Source organism: Hydra vulgaris, chromosome 06, assembly GCF_038396675.1.
Source record: "Hydra vulgaris chromosome 06, alternate assembly HydraT2T_AEP".
NCBI classification, from domain to species: Eukaryota; Metazoa; Cnidaria; class Hydrozoa; order Anthoathecata; family Hydridae; genus Hydra; species Hydra vulgaris.
In genome coordinates this window covers 14,620,550-14,641,281 of record NC_088925.1, presented here as the reverse complement: position 1 = coordinate 14,641,281, position 20,732 = coordinate 14,620,550, and the positions used below count along the sequence as shown (strand labels likewise).

Below are 20,732 nucleotides of genomic sequence, written 5' to 3'. Positions count from 1 at the left end.
AAAATTGACCCAAAAAGTGGAAACTGAAACCACACTAAAAATCCTTCTGCAAAAGCATAACCAATTGCATGTTAAAAATAAAACTTTACACCTAATGTGTGACAGAAAAAAATGAAATTGCAGTGTTTAAAGATCAAAAAGAAATATGGTTACTTAAGATTGTAGAAAAACAAATCAAAAACAAAGAAAAAAACCTCCAGCATTAACGGTTAAGGTGATAATTGAAAGCAAACAAAATTTTCTAAACAATTTTAATCAATTCTGAAAAATGCAAAATAACTTTTCACAAATATATGTCAGCATGTGAAAGTTTTATGTGATCATTGGCTCTGCAAAAAAAACATGACTTTCAAAATATTATAGATGAATAGTGATTTTAACCTTTTCATGGTTATTTTACATGTTCTGCTAAAAGTAGTTAAGTTACAGCAGTATATATATTTAAAAAAAAAAAATTACTTTAATTTTTATTATTAAAAGTTAAATAAAGTGGTATGATAAAATAAAGTTTTTCAAAAATGAATTTTTTAAAAACTTTATTTTATCATATTCTATTCAATTATTTATATTTCCTGGACTTGAATTCTTAGCAAAACTCCAAGTACCTAAAGTAAATAATTTTACCACCAAATTCAATTATGAAAATGAAAAAGTCAGTCATCAAAGAGCTCTTTGAAGACTATGACTTTTACATCAAAAACTAATAAAAAAACATATTAAAAAAACCATACTTGAAACCAATCTATTGTACAACAATTTATAATGGAAGGAAACATTCTTAATCGATTTCGGAAAGCTTCACCAATAGGACTCATAGCAAGTACAATATGTAACATTTCTTTTATTCGTTGAACAAACATATTAAAAAGAAGCAATGGAGATCCATCAGTTTGCTTTGACTTTTCTCTTTGTCTAAAAATATAAACTTCTTACTTAAATACTTTTTTGTCATTTTTATTATTATTTTTTAATTGCGTAAGCAAGTTAAAAATAAATATTGATAATATACTCATTAAAACCTAGACATACTTATCAATTAGTCGCATTTTATCACATATCTCCTGCTTCTCATCAGAAGGGAACAAGTTAGGTACTTCACCCGCATTGAGAAGATTATTCAAGTCTTCTAAAAATGATTCCTCTTTAATTTGGGTATCTGTAAACAGGAAGACACTATGTACCTCACTTTCTGCAGTCTTTCGCAGTATTTTTTTTAAATCTTCTCTCCATTCTTTACGTGTATAACCACGGCCAATTTCAACCTTTAAACATTTTATGATTTTTTTAAAACATTTTTTAAAGCATTTTTTGTTGAATAAAATAACTTGAATATCTGTTTTGCTATGAAATCAAGTGAAAATAATTTTTTCAGATTACCTGATGCATTTCATAGTCAGCCATAAAACATGCTAGTCTTGTTAAACTTTGTCGGCCGCTTCCTCCAATACCAACTAATAAGCAATGGCCACGGGGTTGCTTTAAAACACGCGATATTCGAGAAACATGCTCAATAGCAAACCTTCAAGAAAATTTGATTCATAACACTTTTTTCTTTTTACAACTTGGTTTTCACAACTTAAAGATGTGACCAAGTTATGAAAGACCAAACTCAGATTTGTATCGTGTATGTATATTTTTTTTGTATGTGTGTCTAGAGTGGATTATTTAAAAATATTTTTATATCAGTATTATATTCACATATATCAAGATGTTAAACAAAAATTTGGGTAAGTTATAAATTGCTGTTACTCCTTAAGTTTTTAAGCTACAAATTAAACACAAAAATGTTTATATAGATCGTTTATTTCTTTATTAGTTTTAATAATAAATTTCTTCTATTATTTTTTGATTTTTCCAATGCAAGGACAAGTTGACTTGACAAAGTCAATAGGAAGTTTTTTCAGATTTTTTACTTTCCAATTCTATGCATCAATCATTCATTTTAGCATAGCATTTTAGTCATCAATTAGGCAACATTCTGATTTTTTTGGCAGGTTTTTTGGCCATATATTTTATTGAATTTTTAATTTAATATAAGTTTTTCATAATAATGCGATGAAGCCAGATCAAGTTAAAATAAGTATTATCCATCATTATGATACTTTAATAAAAAATACTTTTTTTAATTACAAGAACTTTTTTTAACTTTTAAACATTTTGAAAACAGATTTTTATTAAACACCCATTGTTATAGTTATATTCATTAGATTTTACAAGTTTATAAATAATTGATTATATTAATTTATTTAATCAGTTAAAAGTTACCTGAAGAGTACAAGATTCATAGGTTTTTTACTTAAGTTGTTATACTCATCCAAATAGTTTTCAGAAATCTTTCTTAGTTTGTCAATATCAATTGCTTCTAAATATGGCTTTGAGTCTGATTTTACTACAAAGTCACAAAACATTATCTGCTGAAGTTCATTTCTATCATCTTTTACATTGTCATTGTGATCAATAAAGAGCTGATTGATGTCTGTTTTTAATTCGGTTTTAATAATTTCTTTGACATTCTCCACAAACCATGTACGATCAATATCATCAACAAGACGATCATAAAAAACGCGAAAAACCTAAAAGAAAAAATCACTTGTTTAATAGTCGTTTAATAACATCTTCTAGAAACCCTGTGGGCACAAGATGTGTTTAAGAAGTATAAAAAAACATATTAAAACATATTACTATGTGTTTTAGATGTCTAAAACAGGCTTTGAGCCCACTGAATTATATATAATTCAGATAAGAGTTAAGATCACTCCTCAAAAGGACAACAAATATAAAAAACTACACCTCATGAACCCAAAGACGCTTAAGTGACTCTAAACTGTTAATTGTAGTAGGACTGGATAAAAGTAAACCTTGCACAACACGAGCACAATCCCGTAGATTAAACAAATAATGAGATTTAGAAGGAGTTGGAAGCAGATTTGCTGATGCACTTGTATACAAAACAATTGTTGCTTTAATAATTTCTATACCAAGTGTAACAAAGTCTTGCTGGAATTCTCTATAGTGTATATAAACTTATTAATTTTTTTATCATAATTAAATCAAATTTAACAAAACTATTCAAAGCTATTACTTCGTTTTAAAATGCCATTCAGTAATTGTACCAAATATTTTTATCATTTGCACATTATCAAAATCATTAATTGCTATTGTATTAAAATGACGCAAAAATCGTGGTGTTATTGTATTGCGACCACCACCTGGAGGACCCATAGCAGCCATAATTTGAATATCCACAAGATAAATGGGTGATGTATCTCTTACATTATACCTAATGATAGTTAATTAACAGAGAACTAAAATTAATGTTATTCACAAATTTTCTAAAACAATAAAGCATAGAACTATCAATATTATTTTTTCATTTTAATATATATAAAAAGTTTTTTATTTTCTTAGACTATATGTAAATGTTTGTGTCGTTTTCTAAATAATTAAAGTTAAACTAATTTTTTACATTATTTTTGAGCATTATGTTTTGAAAAACAATCATTACATCCTGCATGTATTATTTTTAATTATCAGCCACAGTGTTTCATTTTACAGTTGTAACTAAAATAAAGTATTAACATTCTAATGAGGTCCCACAAAAATAGTATATGAATAACCTTAAAAAGCCAATAATAGTTCTGTTTTTTTTTTTAATTGTTAATAAATAATTATCAAATATTTTACAAGTATTTAAAATATTTTATATAAAAATACAATAAATTTTTATATTACAGTGGGTGCTCATATTATTAGAAACACGACCAAATTCTAAAAACTTTGTGAATAAAGTTCAAAATTAACAAAACATTTTAACAAAATAATTTTTTTTATTTTACAAATAGTATGTATGTACCTTTTACTTTAATCTGGGAGTTTGGCAACATTGCATTACATCTCATTATGAAGTTATAGGGTTTTTCCCGAATTTTGACAATTTTGGCAGTTATACCTGTGTTGTTGTCGCGTGAAGTGCTGTTTGTGTATTGCTCTCTTTTTAAAGTTTTCAAAGATTTTTTTATTGTTTTGTTATTGAGTTCTATTTATATGTCTATTTTTTACAGTTGAACATAATTAAATCAATATTTTTACATATAATTTGACTTCTATAACGGTTTACTAGAATCACGTGTTTTGTTCAATATGGGAAAAAGAGAAGTTGGAGCATTATTGAAGAATACTTCTTATTCTCAAAGGTGTATAGCATCAATGACAAAGGTTTCAGTGGCAACAGTCAACCGAATAAAAAAAAATCTGGACAAAAATGCTGATTATACTCCTCAACGAACAGGACATTGTGGTAGAAAACAGCTAACAACGCCAAGAGACGATAGAAAAATACGAGATATTTGCCTAGAAAATAGGAATAAGCCTAGGCGAATACTAACCACTTTAATATAAGATGCTGGAATACCAGTATCTCCAATGACAGTTCGTCGCTGACTCAAAGAATAAGGATTTAGATGCTGTCGACCTGCTAAAAAGCCTAAGCTCACTCTAGCAATGCAACAAAAACGCCTTGCTTGGGCTAAAAGTCATCGGCATTTGACCGTCGATGACTGGAAAAATGTAAGTACTTCATTTATAATTGTACACATTCCATTTAGAGATTTGCCTACATTAAAACTTTGACTTATAAGTTTTTTTGATGTTGTTTAGGTATGTTTCTCGGATGAATCAACAATCCAGATATTGATGAACAAATCACAGTTTGTGCGTAGACGAGCTGGAGAAAAATTCCACAAAGATTGCATCTTAGAACGTGTAAAGCATCCTCTAAGTATAATGGTATGGTCTGTCATTAGTGAACATGGAACAGGGCGCTTATATATTGTTGAGGGAACTATGCGCCAGGACCAATACATAAAAGTTCTTGACACAAGATTGGTACCACAGTTGAAGGAAAAGTTCCCAAATAACCAAAAAATTACATTTATGCATGATTCTGCCCCATGCCATAAAGCAAAGAAGGTTACAGAGTACCTAAAAGCAAAGAAAATTCCAGTGCTACCATGGCCTGGAAACTCACCAGATTTAAACCCTATTGAAAATCTGTGGGAGATCATGAAAAGGGAAATTGCTTCTGAAATGATCACCAACAAAATACAATTAATTGAAAAGATGATCAAAGTCTGGCACAATAACATAGATATTCAAAATAATGCAATAAAATGCATAGAAAGTATGCCAAGACGTGTCGAAGCGGTAATAAGTGCCAAGGGAGGGATAACAAAATACTAAAATAAATCACCAATATGTAATCTTTAGCTTGTACAATAGTGGAATTATTTTAAAAAAAATATAAATAAGTATATTTTTTGTAATAAATATAGACCGCAACACTCAAAAGTTACGAAAAAATAGTCTGCAACTTTTTTATCTCTATAATAAATAACCTTTAACACATAATTTTCAAAAAAAAGACAGTGTTTCTAATAATATGAGCACCCACTGTATATTTTTTTAAATCTATTCTTAAATAAATTGTATATTTATTTTTTCATTAAAATATTATACATTTATTTTTTTTACTACAATGTAATATATTTTTTATATTATTATTTTATTCTGTTATTAAAATATATTATATATTTATTTTTTTATTAAGTATAATATGATTTTTCTATCATACTTTATTTATTAGTAAAATGTTCTATTTATTTATTTATTATAATGTAGTATACATTTTATATTATATTCTCTTATCATTTTAAATAATAAAAAAATATAATATAGGCTATAAGATAATACAATATATAAAAAATGTTTGAGCATAACATTAAAAATCTGTATACTTTGCATTGTATTATAATAAATCGAGGCACATCATATTAAAAGTTATTACCATTGCCAATGGTCCAACCATTGTCTCAACAGTTCAATAGGAGGTTGAGCTCCATACTTTTCTTTTATTGGCATGTTCAAATCATCAACAAAAATTATCTTTAAGAATAAAAATATATAATATTTTATAGAATAAAACAAAATAATAGGTCACTAAAAATTATCAAACCCTTTTTCTTCTCTTTTCCTGCTTGAGGAAGGGGACAGTTACACACATTAAATTGACTACAAAAATTTCACTACAAGATTATTCATTATGTTTATCAGTCTTCTCAGTTTAGCCAGCGCTTTCGCGCTTAATTCTTTTAGCACTTACCCACACGTCTGCAAAAACTTTGGCGAGCGCATAAAAAAGCACTTGCCAAATAAATAAAAGCTTTAAATTTAGTTTTAAATTGTAACAAAAATTATTTTGTTCAATTGTTCTACTTTTGTGAAAAATACTTTTTTAATTTAAAAAGCAGAAAAGAATGAATTTTTTAAATCGCGCAGGCTAACTTAAAAAAGACCATCCTGTCAGCGCATTTTTGCATGCTAGCATTAAAATTCAAATGGAGAAGACTGGATTATATAATTTTTAAATCACAAAAGCATGCAGTTTAATAATCGAGTTCTCATGATAATATTTTTTTGTGTGTCAATACAGAAGTTAACCATAAAAACCTAATATAATTGTTATATTGTACAAAACTTTCTGATCTAATAAAAAATATAAAAATCATGTCAAAAAGTTAATGCTCTTTTTTGTTCATAAATATAAAAGCTCACAAATGTATATATAATTTTGTCTGACTTAACACACTTCTAACTTTAAATTAAAAAACATATACATTAGATCGTTTTTAAAATGGTAAAGGAAAGCTAATATGAATCTGATGTAATAAGTAGTCTTAATTTGCAATTAGAGAAAAAAAATTGTCATAAACTTCAGTTAATTCCCATCTTAATTTGCATTTAAGATGGGAGAGAAAAAATGTAATAAATTGTTAATTATAATAGTATAACAACATTGTTACTTGTTTATGTTGATAGTTTAGGTGCAAAATTTAATTCCCTAGTAATTTCCTTAGTTGCTAATTTTCCATTTAATTCCTTATAGACTACCTTCTATTGAATTTCATAACAAATGAATGTAAAAATGTTTTAAAAAAAATTAACTATTTACTTAAAATCAAGAGTTACAAAAGTTACACTGAGTTACATAAACATGCAGATAGGGCTTGATCAAATTTGATCAAAACAAAAACTTAATAAAATTTTTAAATTTAAAAACTTAATAAAAACTTAACAAAAAAAAAATAATAAAATAAAAAATATATACTGATTTTTTTCCAATTGGCGGACCAAACAATCCTTTTTTTCTTTTATCAAGTTTTGACATAATTAAGTCCTGGGTTTCATTTGCACTTGTTTGTGCAGAAAAATTTATGATTGTAGGTTTGTACTTTTCATCAATCCTTCTGAGTAAAAAGTCCTGAGTGTAAGTGTGTAAAGAAAATCAGTAAGATCAAGAAATAAACAACAATTTAAAAATTTATTTTATCAACTTACAGAAATATAAACACTTTTTCCTGTTCCAGTAGGACCAACAAAAAGTGTACTTTTTTGGTGATTAATTAATTTTTGCATTAAGTATGTGTAACGAACTGTATCAATGGTTGGAACAATTATTTCATTAAACTGTGCATCCTAAAAAAAAAATAGTCTACAGACTTTAATTAAAATTTAGGAAACTTTATAAGCCATTTATAATTTGCAAGAACAGTTAATAAAAATTTAAAAAACCTGAGCTAACCTTAGGAATAACAAGAGCTTCACTTATGTCATCTGTCCATAATCTCCACTTTCCCATGCCCTAAAACATTTCTGTTTTTATTATATTTGTCATAATAAAGAAAAGTTTCTTGTAGATATTTAATTGTAATATTGTAGATAACAAAATAACTATTTACAAGAATCATGGGTGAATCATGTGAACAAAGATCCAATAAATCAAACACAGCTAGAATCATGTAATATAAACTTAAATAGTCAACACTAGTTGACTGTTTAAGCTAGTTGTAAATACTGGTTGAATCGTGTAAAGATTTGTAGATTATGCAAAAACTCGTTGAACTATATTAACATTTGTTAATTATGCAAATACTGATTAAATCAAGTGAATATTTGTTGATTATGCAAATACTAGTTGAATCATGTGAACATTTGTTGATTATACAAACACTGGTTGAATCATGAAAAAAATTATTGAATCATGCACACACTGATTGAATCATTAGGCTCCAGATAAAATCTAATAAAATTAGTTGAATTTTCCAATTTTGGAAATAAAAACTGCTTTTAATATTTTCTTAGTGATCAGCTGCTACTTATATGATTTGTATCATAATTGTTATTAAATGCATGTTGTGATTATTTGACTTATGTTGTGATGGTAACTAATGGCATATTATTTTAGCAATTTATTGCATACGTTTAAGGCAATTCAGTGCACATTGCAATGGTTATTTCATTCAAATTCAGTAAAACTACCTAAAATAGATATAATTTTTTATACTTTTTTTTACTCTTTCATTCGTAACAAGAACTTGTTTGTATGATACATTTTAAAAACATAAAACATAACATTTATTTTAAAGCTAAAAAAATATTTCAAATATCAAAAACTTGTTCAATGCTGTAATTTTGAATATTTTGAAACACAAAAGTATTTAATAATTATATATGTAACAATTGTTTTATTTCACGTAATAAGTGTTACATTTCAACAAGTGTGTTTAAAGCACTTGCTGAAATCTAATGCTGTTTTAGTACATGGTGAAATGATGCAAAATACAAAAACAACTTTCCATAGTATTTCTAAACGAATTACTATAACACTATTAAAAATACCTCTTTGATAAAATGATAGTCATAAACAGAGCCTTGGTTAGGAAACGGACATAGATAAGGTCTCCTAGGTTCATCTACAGAATCTAAAATAGCATATTTTCTCTGCGATTCAAGTGATGGTGCTCCCTAAAAAATAAATATGTAGATAAATAAGTTGAAATAAATATTAAAACCAAAATTTATAATTTGAATAAAAATGTATTAACTCTCACATTCATTATTTCTCTAAAAAATAAATCAAACATTGTTCTTCCGTTGTTATCAACTGTGCCACCAAATGACCATACACATGAAAACAGAAATACGGACTAAAAAAATTTTTTTAATAAACTTTTTTGATGAAAAAGTTTAGATAATTATTTGTAAAATATTACCGAAATATTACCTCTAACCATGATGTAACTTCAGCATCATTAATGGTTTTAAAATTATCTTCTTTAGTAACATCCTCTATAAAACAATCCATCAAATTCATGCAAGAAGTCACTAGGTTTGCATCATTTGTGGGAGAAAGTTCCTGATTTGAAAAAATTTAAGATTTTGTTATGTATCTATATCTCTATATATATCTGTCTATCATTTATATATATATATATATATATATATATATATATATATATATATATATATATATATATATATATATATATATATATATATATATATATATATATAAATATATATTATATATATATAATATATATATAATATATATATATATATATATTTATATATATACATTTATAATATACATATATATATATATATATATATATATATATATATATATATATATATATATATATATATATAATAGGGTTATGACTTTTTGACTTTTTTAAAAAAAAAAATTTCCTGTGTCACAAATTGATGAACTTTTGTTAGAAAACATTGAAAACATGCTCAATTCTTCAAGGTTGTAAAAAAGAGTCACCTCGCAATTAAAATTACGAACCCTCATTTATTTAATCTTGTTACTAATACGTTAGACTTTGCTGAAAATCATTTTAAACTTGTATAGATTAGATGTGTTTAGAACTTTAGAACATTTCGGAAAATTCTAGAATATTTTTGACAACTTAAGAACATTCTGGAACAAATTAGAACATTCTAGAACAATTAAGAATATTCTAAAACAATTTAAAATATTTTAGAACAATTTACAACATTCTGGAACAATTTAGAATATTCTAGAACAATTTAGACTGTGTATATATAGCTGCTTATCTCATTTTATAGTTATTACAGAAGCAACACATGGCGATGTACAAGCCTAGCAATAGTAGCTAGGTAATCCAATTACGATTATCGATTACCCGAGTACCCGAGTAATTGATACTTTATAAGCAAGTTCCGAGTAGTCGACTACTCGGAATATTTTTTTCGAGTATCGAGTATAATATTTAAACAAAAAAATGTAAATATTGCACATTCATTTAACTATTAATCAATCGAGTATCGGTATTCTACCGTTTTTTCTTCTTTTACTTCTATAATAAAGTTGCTTAGCAACCATTGATTTTTAACTAATTTTTAAAAATATTTTTAACTAAGTTACATAAAATAAATAACATTTGTAATTTGAAGTTGTACGACGTAAAATTTGCAAGAAAGTGAAATATTTAAAAAAAAAATTGTGAAATAAATAAAACAAATACTTAATTTTCTAATATATATAGCTGTCTTAGGTAAGTGAAGTGTTTTGAGTAAAATGTACTAAATTTCAAGTAATAAATGCATATTTAAATACATATAAATTTCAATTTTCAATTTTTATGTTGTGATTTTTTATTTTAGTGATTTATTTACATATACCCAGAAATGTCTTCGAAAAAATCAGAGGTATGGAAATATTTTACAAAAAAAGAGAAATCGGAGTCAGTTTGTAACATATGCAAATCTATAATTCAACGTCCGGGATCTAAAACTACTGGAATGATTAATCATTTAAAATTACATAGCATATCTTTACAAAAAAGAAATTTAAGCGACACAAATGAAACTGATGCGTCTTCTTCAAAAAACACAAAATCAGTTGGAAATGGAATAATAAATAATTTACCATTTTCTCAGTTATGCTACAACCATGCTATACATCTTGCTGTACTTGATGTATTTTATAAAAAAAGTGGGAGTTTAGAAAGTTTTAGAAGAAATATCACATGTTTTACAACCGGTTGAGCTTGCTGTTAAAGAGCTCAGTAAAGATAATAATAATCTTTTAAAAGCTGAAGGAGTATGCATTTTTTTGCTAAACAAACTAAAAGAAACAAATACGCAGTTAGCCATGGAAATGTTCACTGCTTTGAAGAAAAGAATTGAAAAAAGATGAAATGAGGATGTTGTATCACTCTTGTGTTTTTTACAATCTGGAAATTATCCTAAACCAGAGATTACCTGCCATTTTACTTATTTAAAAAAAAGTTCTTTTCATTTATTGGCTAAAGAAACCTTCAAAAGGCTGTTCAATGAAGATCCTGCAAACACACAGATGGATACAGAGTTAACAATTGAATATGAAGAAATAATTTCAAATAATGGTTTGGTTTCAAATTATGATGAACTCCAAAAAACAATTGAATTAATTATGACTGTTCCGAAAGAAAATAATGAGAGAAAATCCACATTGGAAAAAAGAATGAAGTTGTGGGAGAAAGATTGTTCAAAACGAGGTGACTCTATTGGAAAACTTTTTACAGCATTATTGACAATACAACCAACGTCAACAGTAAGTGAAAGAGTGTTTTCGGTAGCTTCAGCTTTTGTCACAAAAACCCGAAATCAGTTGAAAATGGAAACGGTTGACAAACTTGTATTTTTAAAGTATTATTTTTTAAATAAAAAATAGATTTAAAACTAAAATTGTTGCATTTTATTTTAAATTTAATTAACACAACATGGTGTGGGTAAATTTTTTTTCCTTTACCCGGATACCCGGGTAATTAAAAAAATAAATACTCGATTACCCGGATACTGTAAAAATACGATTATTTGGACTCACTAATAGAAGCATTCAGAAGAACAAGGATGTCTGGACCAATAATCTGTTAAAGTTTAAAGACTCATAAAAGAAGAAGAATGGTCCCTTTGGAAGAATGTTCTCTGAAAGAAAAGGGCAGAATGCCTCTCCAAAAAGCAAATTATCAGACGCTACCATTTCCTTGGACCAAAAATCAAAGGAAGAAAGGAGCAAATAGTGAATAAGAGCGAAATTTCCAAAGAAGTCACCAAATTGTGGAAGAATAAACTGAATTTTCCTCATGTATCTGATCAAGTTATACAAACAAAGCTTGATAAAATACTAAAATGTTATGATGAATGTGTCAAGCAGGGAAGCTATGAACCCCTTGATGAAATTTTTGATATTACTAAAGTGGATGGAAGATGGTTATCTTCTGAGGACAAGCGATTGTACCATCTCCAACTGAAAAGCAAAGGAACAGAGGGATACTCTACAGACCAAGAGGCCAGTAAAGAAACAATCCATCTCTCTAAAAGAAAAAAACTTTCTAATATGTCATCCAACTCATCATCATTTGAAAACAATGAAGAAGACTAAGATGAGACTACTACACCAAGCAGAAAACATCATAAAAGCAAAATTGCAGTCAACTTGGTGACCTACACAAGAGAATCAACAAACAAAGCTGCTAACATATGCAAGCAATTGGCTCGTGAAGGCATTGACATCCCAACTCCATGCCAATCAGTTATTTACAAGTCAACAATCAAAGAGGTAATCAAGCTGAAAAAAGAAATGATTGAAAAGTTGCATATGGAAAGTTGGTCCTTACACTTTGATGGCAAGCATATCAACGAAATTGATCTTCAAGTGGTCGTCCGTAAAAAATGAAAGAAAAGAAATCAAATTGGATGTCCTGGGCTTGGTAGATGGCAGGGTAAAAACTATTGCTCAAGGAAATTCTAAAGTACTTAATGAATTTTACCTATAGAATTCAATACAGATGATTGTTGCAGATACCACCGGCGTTAACACTGGAAAAAAGAATGGTGTTGTTGTAATATTGCAACGAATGTTCACAGAGAAATGCATCAACAAACCTCAGTTTATCAGTTGTCAACACCGTGTATTAGATAGAATCCTCCGCTTGGTGATGGATGAAGAACTTGGAAGCAAAACACAACTGCCGAACATCGAATATCTATTTGTATCTCAACTGTTGAAGGAGTACAAACAACTGAAAACACAGTTTGATAACGGAATAGAAGTAATTCTCGAAACATCAGGCTGGAGAGATAATATGAAATTTTTATTTCATCTCACTCAAGTGTTCTGATTTTTTAAGAGAGATGGCGAGAGCCATCCATACTACAGATCCCCAGAACTAATCAATGCGCAGAGCCTGCAATCAAAGTAATGAAGGAAATGTATTTGTCATGCAAAATTAAAGACAAACAGCACCTTCTATTCCTTCTATGCAACAAGCAAGATCAACAGTCTGAGTCATTGTTAGATTGAAAATTTATTGTGTTACACGACTATGACATTCTAAATACATTTGAATACATAGTAGTACTTATGTCAAAATCGATTTTTCAATGGAGGGGTGAACTTTTTTCAAAAGATATGCAAATAATAGTTAATTTCGTGCTTTTTAGGTAAAAGTTCATCAAACTACAGTACAGGAGCATAACCCTAATACATATATATATATATATATATATATATATATACATATATATATATATATATATATATATATATATATATATATATATATATATATATATATATATATATATATATATATATATATACATATATATATATACATATCATTTCTACTTTTTATAAACCAAAATAACGTACTTTTAAGTCTTAAAAACAATATATTTCTAAACTACTCCTTCTTAAAAACACTTTTAAAATACTCCTTATTAAAAATTCTTAAACATTCCTTCTTATAATCAATATACATTTAAAACATTCATTAATAAAAACACTTTTAAACCATTATTTTATTAAAATAAAATACTTTCAAACCAAACATTCTTAAAAATCACTTACTTTTAAACCACCTCTTCTTAAAAATGCCAGCAGAGGATTAACAACTCTGTCAAAGTTTTCTGTAATAAGCTCTCTCTTTTCAAGAGTAATACTTTCAGGTAATGTGTTTAACCACGACAAAAGCAATGGTCTCCAACCTAACATATGTGGCTCCATGTAAACCATTCCACATCTACTTACCTTAAAATAATGGTACAAATAAATAATTTCAAAGAAATATTTTTACAACATTAAATAACTCTTGATCAAATAGTTCTTTATTATGGGGGGAAAAAAATGTTTTCATTAAACTTTGATAAGATGTAAAACAAGTTTTTTCTAGAAATAAATAAAAAATACTTAATAAAGAAAAATGAATATTTATTATTTTATAAGATTATTATCAATATTGCTAAGAATTAAATTGGTAAGTCTTAAGAAAAATAACACATACAAAGAAGTATGTAGTATTAATAACAAATTTATGAAATGATATTATTTTTTTAATATACAAATATTAAAAGCTTTCAAAATAAAATAATCATTAGTTGAATGATGAAAATTATAGTTGAGAAATTATAATTGAGAAATTATAGTTGAGAAATTATAGTTGAGAAATTATAGTTGAGAAATTATAGTTGAGAAATTATAGCTGAGAAATTATAGTTGAAAAACTATAGTTGAGAAATTATAGTTGAGAAATTCAGCAAAAAAAAATTAAAAGTTAAAAACTGATTAACAACTTTAAAAAATCTTAACTCATATAGTTTTATTCAAACTTATTAAAGTAAGTCTCTTTTGTCACTCCCATGTTCTTCGTTTTTCATAACTTTAATCTTGATTTCTAAAAGACTTTCCTCATCAGGCAAACATGTTTAATAAGTTCAGTTATATCATTAAATCAAAAGAGTTATTTTCTTAGAGCATTTTGAAATCATTGAAATTCGGCTAACCAACTCATTCTTCTTTATAAACTTAGCTCCTCTGAACTCACTGATCCTCTAAATAGTTTTAAGCAAAGGGTTTTATGCTCTTTTGAAATTAAGAGCTTTCAAAAAGGGGGGTTTCATCATCCATCATAATATTGTTCAATGGATGTTCTACAACTAAAATACCTTTCACAGGGCATGCAACCTGGGATGCGATAGTTAATTAAAACTTTTCTGATGAAGGAATGTGTGAATACATTATTTTGCAAATAAGCAACAACTTTTATTTTGGGAAAAGCAGTTATCCATAAATATAACCAGTTGAGTAACTATAGCAGGTTAATCAGAAATGTAATGACAAAAGCAACAAATTACTTCTTTTTCGCCTTCATACCAAAAGGTTTAGCATTAATATACATTTGTGCACAGTCAAAACCAGTTTTGTGAATGCACAAATTGTGTAACCAAAGTTGTCTTTTATTATATTCTTGTTTATCTCCAGTTAAAAGTAGAGAAAAATTTTCATAAAATTCATAAAAATTACAGCTGTGTTCATGCTTTTTCTAATTGTCAGTGTAGTTTTAGTAATTTAAATATTATAAGCATCAGCATTTCGCTTGTGCAGCTTGCGTTAAGTCTAGAGCACTTAAGTGGTATTAGTATCATTATTGGAAAAATTTATAGCAGACATTTTTTTAGTATTTTCAGAGATAACAAAACTAAAAATACAATTGGGAAAAGGGACTTAAAAACTTTAATCACCAAAACTTTAAAATTAAGTACTTTTAACACTAAAAATGTGGCAACTTCTTGTGAAAAAGTTGAAAAAAAAAGAGGCTTAGAACTTATTTTATGCATTAGCATTTACAGTACCAACTAGAACTTAATAAAAGTTACCAATAAATGAAAATTATTTTAAATTTGTGAAAAGTTTGCTAAACAAATTTATTTAATGAGCAATGATAAACTTGGGTGTTTGTGTGGAAAGTTGTATATTGAAAAAACTTAACTAATGGTTTCAATAACATGTATTTTAGTTGAAGCAAAATAAATGTTGAATAATTTGTTGTTCAATTTTTGTATTCTTCTCATTCTCTCATTCTTGCATCCCTTTAATTCTTCTACAGCTTGTGTTCTTACTAAGAACTTTCCAGAACATTTTTCCATACTCTCAAAATTATCTAATAATCTATTATCCAAGTCTTGTTAAGTGCTTTCTAAAAATAACTTTAGTTAATATCATCAAAAACTTGTAAGAGCGTTCTAATTAATTTAATGATCACCTGATTATTTTTCTTAACACTAAACAATTCTTTAATTAACAAATCTTTGGTATCACTATATACCTAAATAATTATTTTTGTCTACTAACTTAGTGGTTTTTATAGGTGACTGGAAGAAAAATTGGGTCTTCTCATATTTAGAACTAACAAATGACCCATGTTTAAAATCAAAAACTAACAATGCTGAAAAAAAAACTCACTGTTGCAGGAGATGCAACCTCTAGGTCCATTGGTTCAAAAATCAGATTAGTTGATGGAGAAAGTTGAATAATTTCACCACTATTTAGACAGAGCTTGCGGTTGTCATCTAACACAGTGTTCATATTTTCAATCCACACTGCATCAACTGGACCATCAAAAATTAACCATTTTCTGTCAGGAGTCTTAAAAAACAAGTTGTTACTGAGAATTCATAAAATATTAATAAATATTTTTCAACTTAAAAAAGATAATATTAAAATGAATCTAATTTGACTTTTTATTCTTCAATAAAAACAGAAACCTGTGAAGAAGCAAACAATCTATAGTTAACTGCTAGTATTCCATCTGACCATTCGTGAGACACTGCATCAAACTGACCATATAACTGGCCAAGAGTTATTGATTTAGGATTTAAAACGCATATTTGAACTCTATTTTCATCCATGAGATTCTATAACGAAAATGCATGCACATAAATCAAATAAAGTCAGAAAATGAAAACACAATGAATCTCAGATATAAAGAAAAAGATATTGAATGTAAAATAGTAAAAGTTTTTAAGTAGTAGTTTTAGTAGTAGTATCATTGTATTCAAGTAGTAGAATCATTGTATTTTAGTAGTTGAACCATTGCGTTCTAGTATTTGAATTATATTATTCAAGTAATAGAATCGTCATATTCTAGTAGTAACATTGTATTTAGGTAATGGAACCAATTTTTGATTTTAAAATAACAAGTTGTTATAGAGTGTACCATACGTTTGATGTAGTGGATCATGTATAAACATTTTTCTGATTTTAAAATAACAAGTTGCTATTTTATTTTTTCTGATAAAGCTAAGATAACCTTCATAAGGAATTTCAAATACATGTAAAATCTTATAAAAAGTTCAAGTGTTTTATGGAAACAATATAATAAAAGTCAAAATGCAAGTCTTATTTATAAAATAGCCTCAGTAAAATGTTTTATTCAATAATCTGCTACTTTGTGTCAAATAATGCAGTCAAAAAATTTCAAACGTTTAGAGTTTAAAATTATTTCTAATCAAAAAGAAACAAAAACAAAAGTTTTGAAAAAGTGGATAATAAGATGAAAACAAATTGTTGGATACAATAATATTTACTGTAACATTATTAAATAAGAAAATTAAAAAACATAAATTGAGACAATATAGAAATGTAAACAAGAACTTATATAATAGAAACATATGTGCCATATTTTAATTGTGATTATCTTATTTCAGCCAAGTAGTTTATCTTAAAGTTTCATAATAAAAAATTTCATCAATAACTCAATTTTAAGTATATTGTTTCAAACATAAGGGCTTCTATTGCTGAACTTAATAAAGTAAATTAAACAAAAATAATAAAAGTAAAGTAAATTAACCAACAATAATAAAATTAAAGTAAATTAAACAACAATAATAAAATTAAAGTAAATTAAACAACAATAATAAAATTAAAGTAAACTAAACAAAAATTTTATAAGTAAAGTAAACTTTAAAATAATAAAAATAAAGTAAATTAAACAACAATAATAAAAATAAAGAAAATTAAACAGCAATAATAAAAATAAAGTAAATTAAACAACAATAAAAAAAGATTGAAAAGATTTTTTTCATTTTTTTTTATCTTTCTAATCTAGAAACTATTTTAAGTAAAAAAACATAAAATAACTTATGGAGTTTTACGAATAGGGCTTATATTGTACATAATGAAACTCTTATAATATTGTACATAATGAAACTCTTATAAGTAATATAAAGTAATGCTAAAGAACAGTAATATAATTTATGGAATCCGACTAAAAAACTGGCCAAGTAATCACTTGACTTCACATAAGAGAAGACATAACCTGTAAAGTTTTTTCTTCAAAAGTATAAAAATTCTTGCTAAGTTCAACTTGAAGAAAAATTTCATTTATAACATAGAAAAAAAAGATTTAGAAAAGCTAACAGAACTGAACAGAAGTGCCACCCTACCCTACCCATATTCACTCTTGTAAAACAGAATCAGCATATTGAGATTTTCAGAGCTGGCAAGGTTTTATTAGAGCAAAAATAGAACACAGAGATATAGCTCCGAGTCTAGAAAAACTTATCCAAACGGATAAACTAATGATGATTAAAAGTTGATTTTAGTGAAACATTGGTCTATAGAAATGCTTTTCTGTAGACTTTATGCAAATAAAATTAATTTTTCTAAAAATAATATAAAAAGTTTGATATATCCTATATGTTAGTAGCACATATGTTAGTAGCACATATGTTAGTAGCACATATGTTAGTAGCACATATGTTAGTAGCACATATGTTAGTAGCACATATGTTGGTAGCACATATGTTAGTAGCACATATGTTAGTAGCACATATGTTAGTAGCACATATGTTAGTAGCACATATGTTAGTAGCACATATGTTAGTAGCACATATGTTAGTAGCACATATGTTAGTAGCACATATGTTAGTAGCACATATGTTAGTAGCACATATGTTAGTAGCACATATGTTAGTAGCACATATGTTAGTAGCACATATGTTAGTAGCACATATGTTAGTAGCACATATGTATGCATAAACTTAGATATAATAAATTAACAAAATGCTTTAATACTTTAACTTTGTTGTTTAAAAATTACCCCATAACAATAAAAAAAAACAATAGCATTACTAAAAACACAACAAACTAAAGGAAAAATGGTAATTTATCAACTTACCTGATCTTTAATATCAGTCAAAGCTTTAGCTAATAATTTGTAAGCCATAGTTTTTCCTCCAAATGGATCCCCCACCAACATGAATCCATGGCGTACTATCATCATTTCATAAACCTATACAAAAATCGGTTTGTAAAAAATAACACAACAGAAACAAAAGTATTTTAAAATATACCAAAAATTATTTGACTATTAGAACAATTTTTGTTTATTATGTTTTGTTTAACTTGTTTGTTCTAATAAATATTTATAAACAACATAAGATTGTTACAATATTAAAGTAAATAAACCACCTGTAAGACTTTACTTAATGTAAAATCTGTCAATTGTAAATTTAGTTTTGAAGCATTTGTTTTGATAGCTTGAGTTAGAATAACGTAGTCTGGGTTCGGCAAAGAAATTCCAGGGAATAAATCAGTTGTTATTGCCTTGAAAAAATTTCAGAAAATAAGAATAAACAATCAATGAAATATTCCAAAAATAAATGTAAACATTAACAAATTTCTATATAAAATATTAACTAGAGATGTGTCTTGTTACAACAAGTTCCTAATTTTGTGTACATAGCAATAGGTTTTATTTTGTTTTTGAAATAAAGGTTCATTAAATCTCCTGCACTGTCAACTTGACTAAATAGTGGTAACTAATTTTTTTTATTTTATCAAAATTTTGATAATTTTATAAACAAAATGCTCTTAAAAAAAAAAAATGTAACGACCACAATTTTACGTATGAAATGCTATTATGCAAAAACACTATATGCAGATGCATAACAGATTTCTCATTTCTGGAGTTCCCTACAACTTTACTGAATTTCCTCTTCTTGTAACTTAACTATTACATAGCACTTGTATATATAAAGATAATACATTTGTACATATGGATAATAGATAATTCTACTTTCAAAAAATTTTAAAATTATACAACTTTGAGTTGTATAATTTTAAAATTTAAAATTATACAAATTTAAAAATTTTAAAATTATACAAATTTAAAAATGTTAATTTATTGTTTTTATAAAAACAATAAATTAACATTTTTAAATTTGTATATTTATAAACCAAAATTTAAACAAATTTTTTCAAACAGCCGGCTTATAATAAAATATAATTTCGAAACATGAAAAAAAAATAATAATAAGTGAAACAAAATCGTTATCAAAAAGTTTGTTGCAAGTTAAAATTAATACTGTTAATAATTTTCTATACTGCTTTTCAAAAACATTGATTAGTTTGCCTGTCAAACAAATGCCAAAAATGTAAAAAAAAATAAACTCTGAAAAACTGCTGAAAAAATTCACCCCTGGATCCAGGTTGGGTACCCAGCACACCTTCAATATTAATTTATACTTATATAACACAAATGTATTTATATGATACCTTAAACAAAGGAAGATCTTGTGCTAAAAATTTGGGCAAGTTAACATCTATTATTGATCGAAGAATAAGCACTTCTTCATTTTCATCTGGATATTTAAGCTAAGTAATAAAATTTGAATAAAAACATTTTTTTAATTAAAAAGCAACAGTAAAACCTTTTTGTCTATTTCAATTTAACTGGAATTTATAGTCTTATGTTTTATTTTAATTTTTTGATAAAATTGGAAAAATATATTCACCTTAAGATTTCCAGCAGCAGTAAGGACAGATTTAACTGCTCTCATACCATAATCATAATGACATTGTGAAGATAGTTGTTCTGAACACAATGTATAGGTTGTAACTATTTTAACAGCCAATGGACGAGCCTAAAATTTGAAATACAAATAAATTAATTTTTCTCATAACATTTTCTTCACCAAATGAGTTTAAAACTTATTTAAATTAGAATTTTAACTTAAAAATTAGTGAGAACTTGAATAAA

General features: G+C 26.6%; 1 protein-coding gene across 2 annotated transcripts in view; it reads right to left on the bottom strand.

Annotated features, from left to right (window-relative positions):
- Positions 1-20,732, bottom strand: part of LOC100214825 (dynein axonemal heavy chain 7) — a 106,202-nt gene that overhangs the window by 40,858 nt on the left and 44,612 nt on the right. For both annotated transcript variants that reach the window (XR_010638995.1, XM_065799301.1), the window contains exons 28-47: positions 20,488-20,616; positions 20,249-20,347; positions 19,163-19,297; positions 18,870-18,983; positions 16,456-16,605; positions 16,154-16,336; positions 13,763-13,942; positions 9,119-9,250; positions 8,946-9,041; positions 8,734-8,859; positions 7,637-7,696; positions 7,393-7,530; positions 7,163-7,315; positions 5,843-5,940; positions 3,083-3,280; positions 2,791-3,007; positions 2,266-2,573; positions 1,378-1,519; positions 1,030-1,262; positions 732-912 (exon numbers count right to left, since the gene is read on the bottom strand). Coding sequence is in view for 1 of the 2 variants with exons in the window: in XM_065799301.1 (XP_065655373.1) it covers positions 732-912; positions 1,030-1,262; positions 1,378-1,519; positions 2,266-2,573; positions 2,791-3,007; positions 3,083-3,280; positions 5,843-5,940; positions 7,163-7,315; positions 7,393-7,530; positions 7,637-7,696; positions 8,734-8,859; positions 8,946-9,041; positions 9,119-9,250; positions 13,763-13,942; positions 16,154-16,336; positions 16,456-16,605; positions 18,870-18,983; positions 19,163-19,297; positions 20,249-20,347; positions 20,488-20,616 (3,072 nt within the window). In the remaining variant the exon portion in view is untranslated. The remainder of the gene's footprint in view (positions 1-731; positions 913-1,029; positions 1,263-1,377; positions 1,520-2,265; positions 2,574-2,790; positions 3,008-3,082; positions 3,281-5,842; positions 5,941-7,162; positions 7,316-7,392; positions 7,531-7,636; positions 7,697-8,733; positions 8,860-8,945; positions 9,042-9,118; positions 9,251-13,762; positions 13,943-16,153; positions 16,337-16,455; positions 16,606-18,869; positions 18,984-19,162; positions 19,298-20,248; positions 20,348-20,487; positions 20,617-20,732) is intronic.